We start from the raw sequence: 18,412 nt of genomic DNA, 5'->3' as shown, positions 1-18,412 counted from the left end.
AGTTGCTTTTCTGGAGGAGGAACTAAGACCCGCGCGTCTTACTAAGCCGCCATCTTCTCCGGAAGTCCCATTCTATACATTTTGATGTGTTGTGGTTTTATTTTCATTCAGCTCAAAATACTTCCTAATTTCACTTTTGATTTACACTATGACACATGGGCTAATGAGAATTGTGTTTAGTTTCTAAATATTTGGAGAGTCCAGCTATCTTTCTGTTCTTGATTGGAAAAAACACAACATACTTTGTAAAGCTTTTGAGACTTGTTTTATGACTCACACTATGGCCCATCTTGGTAAATGATCTGTCAATATTTGGAAAGAATGGTTATTTTGCTATTGTTTGGCAGAGTATTATACAAATATTAGATCAAGTTGGTTGACAGTGTCACTCAAGACTTCTATGACCTTACTGATTTTCTGCCTATTTGTTCTATCAATTCTTGGCAGCTGGGTATTAAAATTCCTGACTTTAATTGTTGATATGTCTAATTCTCCTTACAGTTCTATATTTTTGCTTCATGCGTTTTTAATGTTACTCAATCTGTTGTTCAGAATGGGTCATTTCTATTATTCTATCTTCCAGTTCACCGCTTCTTCCCTCTTTCCTCTCCATTCTGCCGTTGAACCCATCTGCTGAGTTTTTATTTCAGTTATTGTATGTTTAAGATCCATTTGGTCTTTCTTTATATCTTCAATTTCTTTGCCAGGATTTTCTATATTTTTCATTTATTCCAAGTGTGTTCAAAATTGCTCACTGAAACATTTTACGATGGTTGCTTTAAAATTACTGTCAGATAATTCTAACATTCTGTCTCTTGGTGTAGGCATCTCATAGTTTTGTTTCGTTTTTAGAGATCTTTCTGTTTCTTGTTATGAGTGACTTTTCTACTGAAAACTGGACTTTTCTTATTTGTTTTACATTATGAGGAAAAGGGGGCACTACCTTATTATTGTCAGGTGGCAGTAGAAATACAGATTCCCCACTCAGCTTCCACTGACACTCCAAAAAGGGGCTCCACATACTGCTGACAGGGGTAAGAGTTCCAGCTCCCTATTAGATATCCACTGTTACCTCCCTGAGTGGGAGGAGCAAGGACTGCCTCTTCTGCAGCTGAAGCATTACTGTACTTCAGTAAGAGTCCACTATTACAATGGATGGGTTGGTGTTATTACCACTCAGCAATAATGAGAGTCCTGATTCTCTTCACAAGGGTGGAGTCTAGACTCACCACGTGGCCTGTGCTGGCATGCTGGAGATGAGATGCAGTTCTTCCTGGGGTGTTTGGCTGGAGTACAGCAATTATCTGAAATTTTTCCATCTTGCTATACTGCCCCTTGTCTAGTCCTTTGGCTTGAGCATGGAGGTTTTTGGGAGGTCTTTTCTTGTTTTTTAACTTTGTATATATTTTTAACCTGCAGACCCTACTCGAGAAGCGTGCCACTTCCTCCCACACGCAGGCTGAGGCTCTGAAGTCCGCAAGCGCCTCCTCTGTCTCCTCTAGCTGGACTCAGATTTCACTCGCCTTCTCCAAGCCCTCAAGACATCCTGAAATCACCATTCTCTTTGGGACTTCACTGCGCGTGGGCGCACACCTGCGCCTGTGCACTCCCAGCAAACAGCCCCCATAAGTTTTGATATGTTGTGTTTTCATTTTCATTCGCCTCGAGGTATTTACCAATTTCTCTTGCAATTTCTTCTTTGACCCACTTGTTGTTTAAGAGTGTGTTGTTGAGCCTCCACGTATTTGTGAATTTTCTGGCACTCCGCCTATTGATTTCCAACTTCATTCCTTTATGATCTGAGAAAGTGTTGTGTATGGTTTCAATCCTTTTAAATTTGTTAAGACTTGCTTTGTGACCCAGCATATGGTCTATCTTTGAGAATGATCCATGAGCACTTGAATAAAAGGTGTATCCTGCTGTTGTGGGATGTAAGGTCCTATAAATGTCTGTTAAGTCTAGCTCTTTTATAGTAATATTCAGATTCTCTATTTCTTTATTGATCCTCTGTCTAGATGTTCTGTCCATTGATGAGAGTGGTGAATTGAAGTCTCCAACTATTATGGTATATGTGTCTATTTCCCTTTTCAGTGTTTGCAGTGTATTCCTCACGTATTTTGGGGCATTCTGGTTCGATGCGTAAATATTTATGATAGTTATATCTTCTTGTTTAATTGTTCCTGTTATTAGAATATAGTGTCCTTCTTTGTCTCTTTTAACTGTTTTACATTTGAAGTCTAATTTGTTGGATATTAGTATAGCCACTCCTGCTCTTTTCTGGTTGTTATTTGCATGAAATATCTTTTCCTAACCTTTCACTTTCAACCTATGTTTATCTTTGGGTCTAAGATGTGTTTCCTGTAGACAGCATATAGAAGGATCCTGTTTTTTAATCCATTCTGCCAATCTATGTCTTTTGATTGGGGAATTCAGTCCATTAACATTTAGTGTTATTACTGTTTGGATAATATTTTCCTCTAACATTTTGCCTTTTGTATTATATATATCATATCTGATTTTCCTTCCTTCTACACTCTTCTCCATACCTCTCTCTTCTGTCTTTTTGTATCTGACTCTAGTGCTCCCTTTATTATTTCTTGCAGAGCTGGTCTCTTGGTCACAAATTCTCTCAGTGAATTTTTGTCTGAGAATGTTTTAATTTCTCCCTCATTTTTGAAGGACAAGTTTGCTGCATATAGGAGTCTTGGTTGGCAGTTTTTCTCTTTTAGTAACTTAAATATATCATCCCACTGTCTTCTAGCTTCCATGGTTTCTGCTGAGAAATCTACACATAGTCTTATTGGGTTTCCCTTGTATGTGATGGATTGCTTCTCTCTCGCTGCTTTCAAGGTCCTCTCTTTCTCTTTGACCTCTGACATTCTAACTAGTAAGTGTCTTGGAGAACGCCTATTTGGGTCTAATCTCTTTGGGGTGCGCTGCACTTCTTGGATCTGTAATTTTAGGTCTTTCATAAGAGTTGGGAAATTTTCAGTGATAATTTCTTCCATTAGTTTTTCTCCTCCTTTTCCCTTCTCTTCTCCTTCTGGGACACCCACAACACGTATATTTGTGTGGTTCATATTGTCCTTGAGTTCCCTGATACCCTGTTCAAATTTTTCCATTCTTTTCCGGATAGTTTCTGTTTCTTTTTGGAATTCAGATGTTCCATCCTCCAAATCACTAATTCTATCTTCTGTCTCTTTAAATCTATCATTGTAGGTATCCATTGTTTTTTCCATCTTTTCTACTTTATTCTTCACTTCCATAAGCTCTGTGATTTGTTTTTTCAGTTTTTCTATTTCTTCTTTTTGTTCAGCCCATGTCTTCTTCATGTCCTCCCTCAATTTATCGATTTCATTTTTGAAGAGGTTTTCCATTTCTGTTCGTATATTCAGCATTAGTTGTCTCAGCTCCTGTATCTCATTTGAACTATTGGTTTGTTCATTTGACTGCGCCATATTTTCAATTTTTTGAGCATGATCCGTTATCTTCTGCTGGCGTCTGGGCATTTAGTCAGATTTCCCTGGGTGTTGGACCCAACAGGTTGAAAGATTTTTCTGTGAAATCTATGGGTTCTGTTTTTCTTATCCTGCCCAGTAGGTGGCGCCCGTGGCACACGTTTGTCTACAGGTCCCACCAGTAAAAGGTGCTGTGGGTCCTTTAACTTTGGAAAACTCTCGCCGTGGGGGAGGTTCGCAGCCGAAGCAGCTTGGAAGAGTGCCAGCTGGCCCGGGGGTCCGAACGCGGGGAGGGTCGCCGGCCGCCGCAGCATGGGAGAGCGCCCGACTGAATTTCCTAGTCAGCCCGGGGTGCCAAGTGTGGCGGGAGGGCGCCCGCTGCTGCAGCCCGGGAGAGTGCACTGTTCCCAGCCAGACCGGGGACTCACGTGCTTGGAAGGGACCCCCCGGTCACCGTTCTCCGCAGTCTGGGGATTTCCGATCCAACTCTCTCAGTTGGTCCGGGGGGCCTCGCGTGGTGGGGGCGCCATCCGCCGCGGCCCAAGGGGACCACCTGCCCAATTCTGCCAGCTGGCCTGGGAAGGAGAAAGGGAGGGACTCCGGCCACTTGCCGTCCCGCCCGGGAAAGCCCGCGCCCCTCGGCAATCTCCCCGGAGCTGGTTCTCCCAGACAGTCACCCGTTCCAGGATGGGGTACGCCGTCCCTTTGATCTCCGTCGTGGCTCCGGGAGCTGCTCTGTATTGTCTCCACTCCCCCAGTAGCTGTTCTGGAGGAGGAAAGGTGAGGGTGGCAAGGCTGTTGAGGCCGGTGGCGGAGGAGCCGGTGAAGGCGGAAGAGGGCATGGTGGTGGTTGGAGAGCCGCTGGAGCAGGAGGAGAAAGGGAAGGATAAGATGGCGGATGGAGCGCCGCTGGAGCAGAAGGGGGGAGAGGGAGAGGAGGGCGGGTGGGCTGGCTGGCGGGGCGTGGGCGCCGCGCGCCGGGCCGGCGGACAAAGTTCATTGCTTTTTTATATATGTTATTTTTCACAAAAAAGAAAGAAAAAAAGCAGATTGTGATGATAAAAAAATATTTAAGCCCTTTAGCCTCCTATATTCTGGAGCAGCTACAAGTAAAAATCTGAGAGGATTGTATAGTAGCCCATGACAATCTCTGGGATCTGTCCTCTAATCACTTGGTGAAGAGTGCTTTAAAACTATTGTTTTTTCATTTCTTTGCTTTGTAGATATGTTATACAATAAAAAGTTAAAAAGAAGTGAACAAACAAATTAAATCAGATTTGAGGTCATGCTCCTTCACACAAGGTTCAGAATATTTTCCTGAAGAGGCTGTGTTGTGTGTGTGTGTGGGGCATATGACTCTGGACATGCTCTGGAGCACGTGTGATATAAGAATGTCACCCACTGCACATACAGCTGTGGAGCAAAGATGAGAACAGCCGATCTGGAAAGATCTGAGAGGCCTGGGGACCCAGAGACACGTGTTTCTGCCCCATCTCTGCATGTATACGGGTATATAAACCTAAGCTACACATTGAACATCTTTCTGCCTTGAGATGGGAACACCTCAGTAGGATCCACCTATCTCATATACAAGATTATTGAAAGTTCAAGACCTAAGGAGAATGTTTGCGAAAACCTTCCTCAGTGTTAAACATGTTGTAACATGGGTTGACAAATATTTAATCTAATTTAGGGTTTCAAATTCTCTCTATTTCCAGTAAAGCAGAAAACACTTTCAAACCACCCATTTATTTAACTTAAAGAAAACAAAAACCTGGAATTATCAGCTGGGCATGACCCATATTATCGAAATGGGCTTTAATTGCACGGTGATTTCTGCTTGCCTCGTACAACCCACTGGTGCCAGAAGAGCCTTTCTGCTGTGCTCCTACAGTTCACGCTGTCTGATGCTGTCTTCATAAATGGGGAGGGCTTGGGCTGGTGCTCCTGATGTGACCATCTTGGTGGTGGCTGGAGGGTGTGTGCACATGTGCATGTCTGTGTGTCTTGAGCAGAGGCTCCAGGCTGCTGCCCCATCACTCTTTCTATGGGATGACCTCGGATCTATAGCACTTCACAGTTCACAAAATTTTTATTCAGTTTACAAAGGCCCTTGAAGCAGGCAAAACAAATTGCATCATACTCACTTTATGGATATGGATAATTTACTCGGGATAGGTGTCTTGCGTTAGATGTTGCTAGCAGTAGAGCTGGGCTAACTTTCAGAGCATGACTTTTCCATCACACTGTGCTTCTTGGGATCGTTTATTCAATGGATAACTAACCGAGTACCTTAGTGTGTCACCTGCAGTGCAAGGTTCTCTTACTCATCAGCTTGCTCTCCTGGGAAATGCTTGTTCAAATCCCACCCCCCCCCCCATGCAATGAATGATTTTTAAGTGATGGAATTAACAAACTATGACCACTCAGCATGTCAGGTTAATAGCCAAACTGTTAGTACAGTGTGGCAGTGAAGAGCTGTGTTCTAGAGCCAGACTGCCTGGCCCTGAATCCTAGTCCTGCTACATACTGTGGAAACTCCCAGAAAAGGAGCCCTTCTAGTCTGGCTGGGCACAATTCACAAATCCTTGCCATGTCTGCACACCATCCTTCCCAGGCTTACTTCCACCTCCTTAGGGCTGGGTTTTGGTAACTGCCTCCTTGCTGATTTTTTGGCTTCTACTCTCTCCTCCTTTAATGCCATTCACTACATTTTCTAAAATTAGTTATCCTAAAATATTCATTAAACGTTTTTTCTTGAGCACTGTTTTAGTTTGCTAAAGCTGCTGAAATACAATATACCAAAAATGGGTTGACTTTTAACAATGGGGATTTATTAACTTTCAAGTTCATAGTTCCGAGGCTGTGAAAACGTCCAAATCAGGGCATCAACAGGTGATGCTTTCTCCCTGAAGACCAGTTACTGGTGATCTTGGACTCCTTTGTCAGAGAGCTCAGTGCATAGCAGCATCCGCTGGTCCTTCTCTCTCCTGAGTTTCATTGCCTTCAGGTTCTGGCTTCAGTGGCTTCCTCTCTGTGTCTGTGTGTCTTTCTCAGTTTCTCTGTGTGCTTCTTAGAATTTCATCTTATAAAGGACTCCAGTAAGAGGATTAAGATCCACTTGGGCACACCACAACTAAAACAATCTAATTAAAAAGTCCCACTTATAGGTTTACACCCACAGGCATGGATTAGCTATAAGAACAAGACCTTTTCGGGGGTACATACAGCTTCAAACCAGCACAAGCACCTAGTATGAGCTGGACACTGTAGTGGATGCTGCAAGGAGCTGCCCAGATCCCCTTTCAGGAGTGAAGTACTTGCCCTGGCTGCTGTAAGCGCTGACAGCAGAAGGCTCTTAGCTATCTGCTACTTAGAGGGTATATTAGTTTTCTGTGGCTATGTTAAATTACCACTGGCTGACTTAAGAAAACTTATTGTCTCACAGTTCTGGAGACTAGAAGTGTGAAATCAAGGTGTCAGCAGGAGTATGCTCGCTCTGATGGCACTAGGGGAGCTTTCCTTGCCTCTTCCTAATTTCTGGTGGTTGCTGTCAATTTTTGGTATTATTTTGTAGCTGCATCACTCCAATTCTGACTTCTTGATCACATGGTAAGCCTATCCTGGGTATGTGTGTCTCCAAATTCCCCTCTTCTTATGAGGATAGCAGTCATTGGATTTAGGGCCCATCCTAATCTAGTACGGCTGCATCTTATTTTGATTACATCTGCAAAGACACTATCTCCAAACAAGGTCACATACACAGGTACTAGCAGTTAGGGCTTCAGTGTATCTTCTTGTGGGGACACAATTCAACCCACCGCAGGGGGATTGCTTGAGATAGGGAAAATGTCCTTGCCCAAGGTCATGCCTCCTTCCTGAAACATCCTGCCTCCAGAGGCTGATCAATTCAGCAATATGGAAGCCTGACTCCCAGTCCCCAATTCGGGGCAACTCTGCAGGGCTATCCCAGTTCAAACCCTCCTAGGGGGTTGCTTGAGGCTCTCTTTGGACCTGCAGCTTGACTTCTCCAACTGCTTGATCCTACTTCTTGCCTTTCCCTTCCACAGGTGTTGATCCCAGGAGCACACTCTAACATACACCTTCATGCTAATCTCAAGGTGCTTTCCAGGGAACTCAATTCAAGGCAGGCACAGAAGATGCAAAGACGAGCCATGGTCTGGCCTTCAAGGACATGAAGACAAAGTGGGACTACAATTGTATTAATGGCAGGCAGTTTAAAATTTCTAATGGAATAAGCACAAAGTGCAATGGAAGCCCAACACGAGGGCAGCTATATTGAAGGGAACCCATTACTCCTGGTTTGGGGGCCTTTAAAATCAGGTTGTGAAAGCCCTCCACAGCCTGGGCTCACCCCACTTCTCTGCGGGGATTTCTCACAGGTTCTGACAATCAGTCAGTGGTGCTCTGACACTGACAGGGTGTTTGGCTTAAGTCAGTGGGTGAACAGGTCCAGATCTTGGCCTCATGGATCCCTGGGGAGTGGCTCTTAGAATGTTATATTCAAAGTGAAATGACAGACAAGGCTGGTACAGGGTCAACAAGGGTAAACTTCTCTCCTATCCTGTGCCAGAATTTTCCTGGAGATCAATGAGAACTTAACAAAATGTTGTCTGTCTCCAATAAATCTACAGAATAATATTACCATATTGAAATAATCCTCTGGCATGTCTGAGTCCCTCTGTAGACTGGTGTGCAGGGACCCAAGATTTCTTCTTCACCCCTGCACTCTGCCTCCCACAGCCAGGTTGCCTGAGAAGGTGTTGGTGAGTGTAGTCAGGGCTGCAGGAGAAGCAGGGAATTCAGTGAAGACACTATAGACTCAAGTCTTCCAACCTGGTCAGCTCCTGATTGGCTTAAAGGTCTGAAATGTAGAGTCCGCCTGCATCAGCTATTGTAGAAGCACCAATTTTCCTCCTGGTTGGGGTCAGACAGGCTCTCCATGGTGTGAAGGAGTTGCTGCCATGTCTTCTGCAGTGATCAAGAAGACATGATCACTTGACTCTTCTGCCAAATCTCCTTTTCCTTTTTGTCCTGTGTCTTCCGGAATGATGCTGACATTGCCCATAATGTTCTATCCTTCAAGATGACCATCCGCTGCTGCCAACACCCCTCCCTACTGCTCCCCCCAAAGTTCACCTTATGCACCTATTGTGGGCCTTTCTCAGCCTCTACATTTCACTCATCCCACCTTTCTGCACTCCTGCAGCATAGGCCTGGATTGTTATATATATATAAGCTTGTCACAGTTCTTAACACAGAATTGTGAAATTGGAAGCCAATGTGGAGACCATCTGTGCATGCTGCCTCCCAAACCAGAGATCCCTCTCCTGAGGCTTGACAGACTGGAACTATCCCAGTGACTGGGAACTCATTCAGAAAGCAGCTTGTTCTAGTCAAACTTTTCCTCCCAAACTGGCCTACCCTTTGGAGTCACTCAAAGAAAATCTACTTCCTTTCCCATGTGATAGACCTTCAAATCAGACTAGCCACAAAGGAATTGCTTTCTAAGTGCTTACATACCATGTGCTTCGCTTGTCAGCAAATCCTCACAATCCTATCAGGAAATTGGGTAGGAATTATTCAAAGAGATTAAGTGATTTGTTGTGCTTACCCAGCTAATATTGGTAATCTCTTCCATTACCAGTAATAGTCGTGGGATTTGATCTTAGATCCATTAATTCCAGTCTTCTTCACACACAAATCCACCGCCAGAAAAGCAGATTCAGTATCATAGAACCCTTCAGGAGCATATCCAGGGACTCCATGGAGTTGGGAGAACTCCTGTAGAGTTCACAAACTGGTGAGGGGTTTTGGAGCTGATTGCCTGGCAGTAGGCATGGAGCTTTCAAGATTGCTTCCTGACCTGCCCATGCGGAGGTCTGAAGTTGAAAGAGAACCCTGGAGGCTGCAAAAGCTCTTAGGACTGTTGAGTGCACATGTCCACAGATGTGGCTGGAGGATAACCTCTGGATTTCTGAGGTGGGAGGCAGAAGAGGCAGGCCAATTAATAGCCCTTCTGCCAGCTTCATCAGTCCATCAACACCTGCTCTGTGGCAAAACAACAGGGCTTTCCTGTTGTATTCTCTTTTACCCCTCAGACAGGTTTCTGTCCCCCAGTCACCTCAGCAGCTCAGTTAAGATTCCTTGGTTGAATTCTGTAACTACAATCGGCATACAGCCAGCAAGTTCCTTCTGCTGACTCCGGTTTCTCTCTGATATCACTGAGAGCAAAGCAGTGTCTCTAATTTAGTGTCCTTCTGCCTAACAACTACATATATGTATATGTAATTGTATAAATGTATAAACCATATTACCTCCATTAAACATCTCCCCTCCCCTCCTAAAGATTATTCTGAAAACAAGTGCCCTATTTTTTCCCATTACACTCTGTTCTCAATTTCCCACTACCAAGGGCCCTCCTACACAGTTGGAGGCAAATTAAAGGATGTGAGACCACCAAAAACAAACATGGACACAAACATGGTTTCTCTTCAGCCCTGAGGGTCCAGTTCAGAGAAGTGAAGGAGCTTGGGCCAGAGAACATTAGAGAAAGCAGTCAACATTCTATGCCTGAGGTGAGGCTGTAGCCTCAGCTCAACTCCCAAGCAATGGAGGCTGAAACAGCAGAGCCCAAACCTTTCAGTTGAGATTGTGATGCTGATACATTGCCCTTCCGTTCCAATAGCTCAACCTTCCCAAGGTCAGGAGATAAACTCCAAGCCACAGCAGGCTTGATAAGGAAACAAGGCTGGTGCTGTTATTGCTTTCTCCATGTGACAGATCAGAATGTCACAGGAAAATGCAGAATCAGAGCATGCAAGCCCAACAGTAGGCAAACCACTGCACCCCTGCCTGTGGAGCAGCAGAGATGAAGCAAGGGAGATGGATGGGGAGATTTAATTTACACAGCAGCCACTCAGGGCCTAGCCAGAGCTGGAGCAGTAAGGGGATCTGTAACTTCAGAGGGCCCTCCCCAAACCTTTCACGCTGGGAGACCAGTTCTCACAGACCGTTGGATGGGGTTCCTGGCTTATGCCCAGGATGTTCCCATCAAAAGGAGAGATTTGGGAATAAGGCTGTCCCCAGTTGGGGAAGTCCATGGCCTGCAGTTAGTTGCCTGCATGGTGGCCCAGGGGTCTGAGAGACCAGTCCATGTCCTGGGCATAGTCCTTGGCCTGATGTTCCTAGAGGAAGCCCTCACGGCGGAACTGTTCTTGGAGGAGGGCACGGTACTGGTCAAAGCCCCCCTCGACCCGGGTGACGTTGCCTCCTTCACACACCCATAGCTCCCGACACACCAGCCGGATGAAGCGCTCATCGTGGGAGACCAGAATCACACCTCCCTGAAACAGAAGAGATCGAGGGGGTACCAAGGAGGCCTTGTGGGAGGTGCTGAGGCCTGCGGGGGACTTATTACTGTGAAGGTGCACTCACCCTGAAATTGTTGAGTGCACGGCCCAGAGCCTCAATGGTCTCCATGTCCAGGTGGTTTGTCGGTTCATCCAGAATGTAGAAGTTGGGGCTGGATTGCAGCACCAAGAAGATGGGGCAGTTATGGGGTGTGGGAGAAAATGAACACGTCACATACAAAGGTGAGAGGATCATGTTCTACTGGGCAAGAAGGGAAATGGGAGGGCAGAAGCTCTAGCAAATCAGGTCTCACCAGGGCATGGTCATCTGAGCAAAGGCTACTCGGCTCTTCTGGCCTCCAGACAAGCTGGCAACAGGGCGCATGGCCAGTTCTCCAGAGATGCCATAGCGGCCCAGCTGGTGACGATACTCCTCCTCAGGCCGCCCTAAAAAACGCCCCACCTCATTATGTAGGTCCCTGGACCAACTCCCTTCACCTTCCAGCCCCACCTTCAAATGCCCATGTCCTCAGACTTGGACTCAGGCAGGTTGTTCAGCAGCCATCCCAAGGTAGACCCAGCTGTAGTGGCTCAGCTCTGGCCCTCTTTCCGTAATTTGAATCCTTACGCACCTGGAAACTTCCGTGCCAGCAACTCCACAGCACTGACATTCAGGTCCAACTGCTCCACATGGTGCTGGCTGAAATAGCCAATCTTCAAATTCCTGCAGGCAGAAATGAGGGTGGAGCAGAGAGGATGGGAGGCCGGCCAATGGCCAAAATGGCATGGAGCCATGGTGTGAGTGTGATGAGTGTCTGTGTGTCGTGAGGCGGGAGGGGGGGCGGGGCACTTACCTGTGAGCATGTCTGATGCCCAGAACAGGTGTTAGGTCCCCCATTAGCAGCTTCAGCATGGTAGACTTCCCAGCCCCATTCTCCCCAACCTGTAAGAAGAAATACTGGAATGTCAGAGAGTATGTGTGTGGGTGACACAGTAAGGAAAGAGATGAGACTTGGTTCCAGGTCGTTTCAATGACAATTCCAAGTACCAAAAACACATTTTAAAGCAACTACAAAGAAATTTAAAGGAGGCATCAAAGATACAAATGGGGCCAACACGTGAGTTCCCACTAAGTACACAGGATTTAATTCTCCCACCAATCATGTGAGGGAAGATGTTACCTCCATTTTAAGGATGAGAAAACTACTTAGTAGCCAAGCTTGGAAATGGCAGAATCTGGATCTGAAGTCTGACCCTGAAGCCCACGCTTTCTCCTCTATGCCATATGGTTTGAGAAAACTCAGAGCTAAGACCAATAAGATAAAAGTATTGCTACTAAGTATTAATAAAATACCACATGCTGGACTTTCGTCCCTCTGAAGGAACATGTCTAGAGTCTAGAGGATGGGGACAGTATAAGTATAGCCAAGCCCTTAGGGTAGGACCTGACTTTCCTCTGTAGCTGGAGGGTCTGGGGCCAGTCCACACCACCTGTTGTAGTAGAGTCCCACCTCAGGGAACAGAAAAAGGGGAATGGCAACCATACCACACAGATGCGGGACTCAAGATCAGCAGAGACAGACAGACGACTGAAGATGATGTGCTTAGGATCATAGTAGAAATCCACCTCATCCAGCTGTAAAATTGGTGGTGAGAACTTCTCAAATCCATCTGGGAACCTGCAGGAGGTAAGGATTAGGAGTATGGGGGAGGCAAGAAAGGAGAACTCCCACACTAACCCCTCTAGCCCAGCACTCACTTCATTACTACCTCTGATTCTTTGTCCACAGGTTTCAGCTCTGGTCTGAGAGGAAAGAGGGGTGGACTAGATTTATGACTTTAAAAAGGTAACTTTGTTTTTATCGCACAAATAATACACATTGACAGAAAACTTAGGAACAAAGCCTGTGATCCCACCACCAAGACAACATTAGAGTACATTTTTCTAAGCTTATTATAAAAAATATACACATTTTATACATCTCCATCTATGTAAAGTGTCTAGAGTAAGCGAATCCATAAAGACAGAAAGTAAATTAGTGGTTGCCCAAGGCTGGACAAGAGCAGTGTGGAATATTCTACTTTGCTGCAGGGGAGGAGATCAGAGTTGGCTTCTAGTAAAGGGGAAATGAAGAACTGGAGGACAAGGGGCAGCCTGCCCAACGAGGGGAGAAATTAAAAGGAAGAGGAGTCGGGGCCTGGCCAAGGCTTTGTACTCACAGTTTCTCCAGCATTTTGAGTTTACTTTGCACTTGAGAGGCCCTGTTGGCATTGTAGCGAAACCGGTCAATGAAAACCTGGAGGTAGAGGAGCACAGGGTATTGGTCAGGCTGCCTCACTTCCCCACCTGACACTCACAGGACAGCCGTGCCTGCTCCCACACCTGGATGTGCTGACGATACTGCTGCTGTGCCTCATATTCACGTTGCTGATTAAGCAGCCGCTCCTGCTTGCTCTTGATGAAGGTCTCAAAGTCGCCACGGTAACCGTCCAGTCGCTGGCTGTGCAGGTGGATGATGTCGGTGGCGATGGCATTCAGGAAGTTGCGATCATGGGAGACGACTAGGATTGTGGAGGGCCACGTCTGAGGGGTCATAGGATGGCAGGCCCAGTTTGGGAGGGCAGTCAGCCCACAGCCCCACAGATAGTCTTTGGAGACAGACTTTCCCCAGATCACTCCAGCTCCCACAGGCACTCACCTGTAGGTAATTTTCCAGCCACAGGATGGCCCTTACATCCAGCATGTTTGTGGGTTCTGGAAGAGAAGAGGCAGGGCACACATTTGAGACTGAAGGGCTGGAGAACTAGGAACCTGGATACTACCACCCCTCCCTACCCCAAGCCCCACTTCAAACTCACCATCTAACAACAGAAGATCTGGCCTATATTAAAGAAGAATACAAGGCATGAGTCTAGAACACTGACTCACTGCCACTTCTTTAGAGCCATCCTCTACAGGGCTCCAGACACAGTCCCAGGAGACTCACCTAGCAAATAGTGCCCGGGCCAGCGCCAGTCTCATCCTCCAGCCACCTGAGAACTCCCTAAAGAAACACAGAGCCACGTCAGGGGTGGGGTGTTCACCTAAGCAAGTCTGGGCAGAGCTGACAGTGCTCAGTGCCCAGAAAGGCAAGGGCTACTTACCGGGTAGGCTGCTGCTGCATTTTAGATGTAAAGCCAAGCCCAGCAAGAATGACTGATGCTCTAGAAGAGAAGAAATTGAGGTAAAGACCCAGTCGGAACAAGTGTCAGAAGGGAAAGGTAAATGTTAAGGGGGGGAGAGGGGAATTAAAATACCTGGCGGGTGCCTTATCAGCCTCAATCTCCTCCAGTTTGGCATAGATTTCTGCCAGCTGTGCAGCATCTGAGCCCTCAGCCCTGGGGGAAGAGCAATCAGCTAGAGTAGGGTCAGTCTAGGAAGACGGACTTGCCCCAAGTTGTGAAGGCAATGGGTACTATGTAAAGGGCAAGAGCTTTGGAGTCCCAAAGTGTCAAGTTTCAAGCTCTCCTGCTTACCAAGACTGGCTTAAGAATTATGGATTGTGACAGTAAGGCAGGCTGTTAGTTACTTCTGCTGGTTATTCCCTAACCTGGAGCCCTCACCTTCCAGAAGCAACATGGGCACTGAGCTCACGCTCCCGACGTAGGAGACCCTCTCGCACAGTGTCACTTTCTAGCACACTCTGTAAGGCAGGGGTGTCATCTCCAGCAACCTCCTGTTCTACATGCAGCAGGGAAATGTGGGCTGGAACCCGCAGGCTCCGGGTGGCTAGCATCTTCAGCAGCGTTGTTTTCCCCAGGCCATTCCGCCCCACCAGCCCATAGCGGCGGCCCCACGCTAGGTTCACATCTGCTCCAGTTAGCAGTACCCTGCAAGGGTGGTGAGAAGAAAATAAAGGACACTCTAGAGATACGTGCACAGAATATTTAAAAACAGAAATCTGACATTGTTTTCAGTCTCATTTCATTCCTCCAAATTCTCTTTTAATGGGAAAAAGATAAAGAATGCTACCCACACTGCCATTCCCTCACCTATCTCCAAAAGACACATCAAAGTTCTCAATTCGCACATCATAGGATTTGTTCTTGCCAGATGATTCTAACCGACTTTCCTTTCTGCTGCCTGCCTGACTGGCTGATGCCTCTTCCAAGACTCTTTTAAAAGAAGAAATGGATGTTATTTACCTGTTCCAACCACCCTCCCCCCACCCACCCCTCAGAGGCTGCTCTTCTGTCCTCTGTTCTGAGCCACTCTCCCTAAACTCACAGAGGGTTGCTGGTCTTGAGTATGTCCTTTTCTGAGCGCTTCTCCTGCTTTGCCTTCAGTCGAGCCTCAGCCTTCTCTAGCTTCTTTGCATTCACTGTCTAAGGTTTATCAGAGTGTAGGCTCAGACAGGAACCTCCAGAGAGAACACCCTAATTTAACCCTTTCCACCTACCCATGATGAACAGATTCACAGACTCCAGGAAAGATAATCAGAACTCCGCCAGAAAGAAGGTCACCCATTTCTCCCCACCCCATAGGTTCAGCCTCCTCCCTTTCTTCCTTCTCCTTACCGAGGACTGTTCCCTCTTTAGCAGTCCTGGAAGTTTGGTGCCACAGTCTGTAAGTGATAATAAAAGCAGTCACCTTCTCCCTGAGGGATAGGAAACTAACCTTTTGAGTGACTAATATGAAATAAGCACAGTCATAGACATTCTAAGGAAAAGCCTTATGACCTTGGGGATAGATCCACTTCAGATAGGATACAGAGATTAGGCACATAAATTCTCACAAGATCATGCAGTTGGTTAGTAAATTGCAAAACGGGAGGTTGAATCCAAAGCCCATAAACTTCTTACCATACCTAAGACTTCGGAGAACTCTCCTACTCTACTGTTTATCAAGGGCAACTTTGCCCTCAGTTAAAGACAGCACTTCTACAACTTTGCAGTAGTTGTAGGAGTCCGGAGTTCCAGAGGACAGGTGTTTGGGGGTGGGGGTTGGGGTTGGGGTTGGGGTGAAAGCTGAAAAAAGGACAGAGAGAGCAGCTAGTTTAGTCTTCCCTTAACTCTCACCATAGTTCTCTGTTATCTTTGACAACTGGATGGGGGCGTCTAGTAACACCTGGTTGTTTCCTTGGCTCTGTGGCTCAGCTCTTGAGAACATGGATAGAAAGCAGAGTCAGGAGTTGAGAAAGAAGCTCTATGGCCAGCAGACCTTCTTCGTCCTCTTGTCTTTGAGTGCCCGCCCCCTCCCATCGTCCTCCCCAACCCCCCATGCCCCAGCACATACAGGCGCAGGGTGTTGTACATGCGCTGGCACACGGCCCTGATACCCGCGTCATCCTTGCTGTCCCCGGATACTTCTTGCAACAGTTCTCCTACCGCTTCCACCAAGTCATCCACAGACTCGAAGTCCGCGCTGCCGCTGTGCAAGACGCCTGGGCCGGGCGTGGCAGGACGAAGAGGACACCGGGTAGGGTAGACAAACAATTTCAGTTCCCTAGCCAGGGATCCCGACCCAACCGGCTCTCAGGATGAGAGATCACGCAGATGAGGGGCCTGGCAGCGCTCCCTGGCACTGCCTTGTCTTAGTCTTTCCCTCTGGCCTCCACTCATGCCTCCCTAGCCCGTTGATTCCCTTCGGCTCACCAGTCACGTAGTCGAAGACCTGTCCGTCAATTTCAGGGAACTCGCTCCGCAGGATTTCAGCGCAAGTCGCCATGTTCTAGTTGGGCTCCCTTCCGCGCAGCCGCCGTAAGACCTTAGCGAAGGGCCACCCTCTGCCCTTCCCCCGAAAGCTCGGCTCCCCATCTAAAGCGCATGCGTCGCGGTGACGTAAGAGAGGAGCGGAATGCGCGAACCCAGTGGGCGGGGCGAGCGGCGCTGGAAGAACAGTGCGCAAGCGCCGCTCTAGGGCCACACGCGAGCTACTGTCTGCGCCTGCGCAACGCTTTTTCCGCTGAAAGCTAAGCCACATGTGCTATTCCCGCTGCCTTCTGGGATATGGAGGTCGGGTTGGGGCGTGGAAGAGCTTGAGGGTTATCAGGGCGTGAGACGCCAGTGATACGGCGGGTGGAAACTCAATATGGCACATCGGCCTTGCTAGATTCTGTGTGATGCCTTAAGGTGCGTATGCCGCTGCGCGCCCAGTCAGTTCCATTCTGGGGTGCACCTAGAGCTTTGCAGACTCATGCTCGTTCTCGATCCGTTTTGACCCCCTTCGCGGTTCTGTAGGTGGCCGTGTCTTGTTCTGGCCTCCGGGACTACAGGTTTCTTGTCCGAACCTGGTGGCTAATCCGTTTGTGACCTGAACTCAGGCCTTTCACTCTTCCTGACAGCTCAGCTGGCCCTAGCGAATTATGCCCATTCATTTCTTCCATAACCCGAGGGCATAGCGTTATTCCCCGCCAAAACCAGACTGACTACACTTAGGTCTCCCAGCGACCTGTTAACTGTTTCCTTTCACTGATTCCTCCAGGTAGAAGGTAGCAATGTTCCCAAAATGACACCACAGCTTTATATTTAACAGATATTTTTTCAACTCTGCTCTAAATGTGCATCATTATCCATTCACTCTTTTGGATTAAGTACTGGCACTGTGAGGAATCCTTGATTTAAAGTTACAAAGTTTTTGAGCTAGATCTAAACCATTTTACATGAAATGCAAAATGGAAAAGGAATGTGGTACCATGATATCAATGTGACATCATTGGTAATGCAACCGGCAAAATTCTGACAGAAAAATTACAAGATTAAAAAAAAAAAAGCCGAGAGGAAACTAATTGATGAAACTTACCACATTAACCAACCACAACGAATGGACCTTGTTTGGATCCAGAAACTGTAAAACACTTTATAGGACAGTCTAATCAACTGTGAATGCAGATTGGAGGTAGTTTTAAAGAATGGCTATGAGTTGGTATTATTGAAACTGTGATGGGACATGGGGGCTGATTATATTGTTCTACTTCTGTTTATGTCTGAAATTTTCTATAAGATGGTTTAGGTTTAAACAGGCTAAAACCAAGCACAGGAAAGCTGTGTGAGAACAAATCTGCTCTTTTTTATCTGCTGCAAAATACTAGCAAGATATGGAACATTCTTCTCAAGGAGGGGTTCACCTCAACATGATTCCTTGGGAGAGGTGGAAATATCAAAGAAGAAGTTTTTTAAGAGACCTGAGGAAAATCAAATCTTTCCTCTTACCACCCCCATTAAGTTTTGGGAAAAGCTGGATAAAAGGAAAAAGGATGGAATAAAAAGTCAGTTTCTTAGGATGGCTGGAAAGATGAAATGTAAACCTTGCTTATTCCCCACTCCTTGGGAAAACACCTGCCTAAGGCTGAGTGAACTAATGAAAAGAATGTCTACCCTCAGGGAACTGGGTCCAGGTGCCACTACTTGCTCTTGAGGCTGTTTTCTTCTTAGAGTAGCCAGGGGACCTGGGACCAACACCAATGAGGATAAAGGCTTTGATGGCCCAGGAAGGGCCTTGCAATTGAGACAAAACAAGGAAGAGCCCTGAGAGGCCAGAACAGAAAATTCGACTCAAAGCAGGCAGTGTAAGAAAACATGAGAAAAACATTCCTACCACTT

The 18,412-nt window shown here is 46.8% G+C and overlaps 1 protein-coding gene across 2 annotated transcripts; it reads right to left on the bottom strand.

Moving 5' to 3' along the window:
* Positions 1-10,363: 10,363 nt before the first annotated feature.
* Positions 10,364-16,638, bottom strand: ABCF3 (ATP binding cassette subfamily F member 3). 2 transcript variants are annotated; one of them, XM_077117728.1, is made up of 21 exons: positions 16,466-16,638; positions 16,107-16,254; positions 15,890-15,969; positions 15,389-15,435; positions 15,099-15,196; positions 14,864-14,986; positions 14,435-14,701; positions 14,129-14,209; positions 13,976-14,035; positions 13,819-13,875; positions 13,691-13,713; positions 13,531-13,586; positions 13,215-13,415; positions 13,052-13,128; positions 12,591-12,635; positions 12,378-12,510; positions 11,686-11,774; positions 11,464-11,555; positions 11,146-11,278; positions 10,917-11,004; positions 10,364-10,825 (listed from the first exon to the last, which is right to left on the bottom strand). In XM_077117728.1, exons 1-21 carry the CDS (start codon positions 16,536-16,538, stop codon positions 10,667-10,669), a joined length of 2,130 nt encoding a protein of 709 aa, XP_076973843.1. In that variant the 5' UTR covers positions 16,539-16,638; the 3' UTR covers positions 10,364-10,666. The 2 variants fall into 2 exon arrangements, with proteins under 2 accessions (XP_076973843.1, XP_076973844.1); XM_077117729.1 differs by lacking the exon at positions 13,691-13,713 and having other exon boundaries at positions 13,215-13,393.
* Positions 16,639-18,412: the final 1,774 nt, after the last annotated feature.

Source organism: Tamandua tetradactyla, chromosome 10 (genome assembly GCF_023851605.1).
Source record: "Tamandua tetradactyla isolate mTamTet1 chromosome 10, mTamTet1.pri, whole genome shotgun sequence".
In the NCBI taxonomy this organism is placed as follows: domain Eukaryota; kingdom Metazoa; phylum Chordata; class Mammalia; order Pilosa; family Myrmecophagidae; genus Tamandua; species Tamandua tetradactyla.
This window is presented reverse-complemented; position numbering and strand designations above follow the sequence as displayed.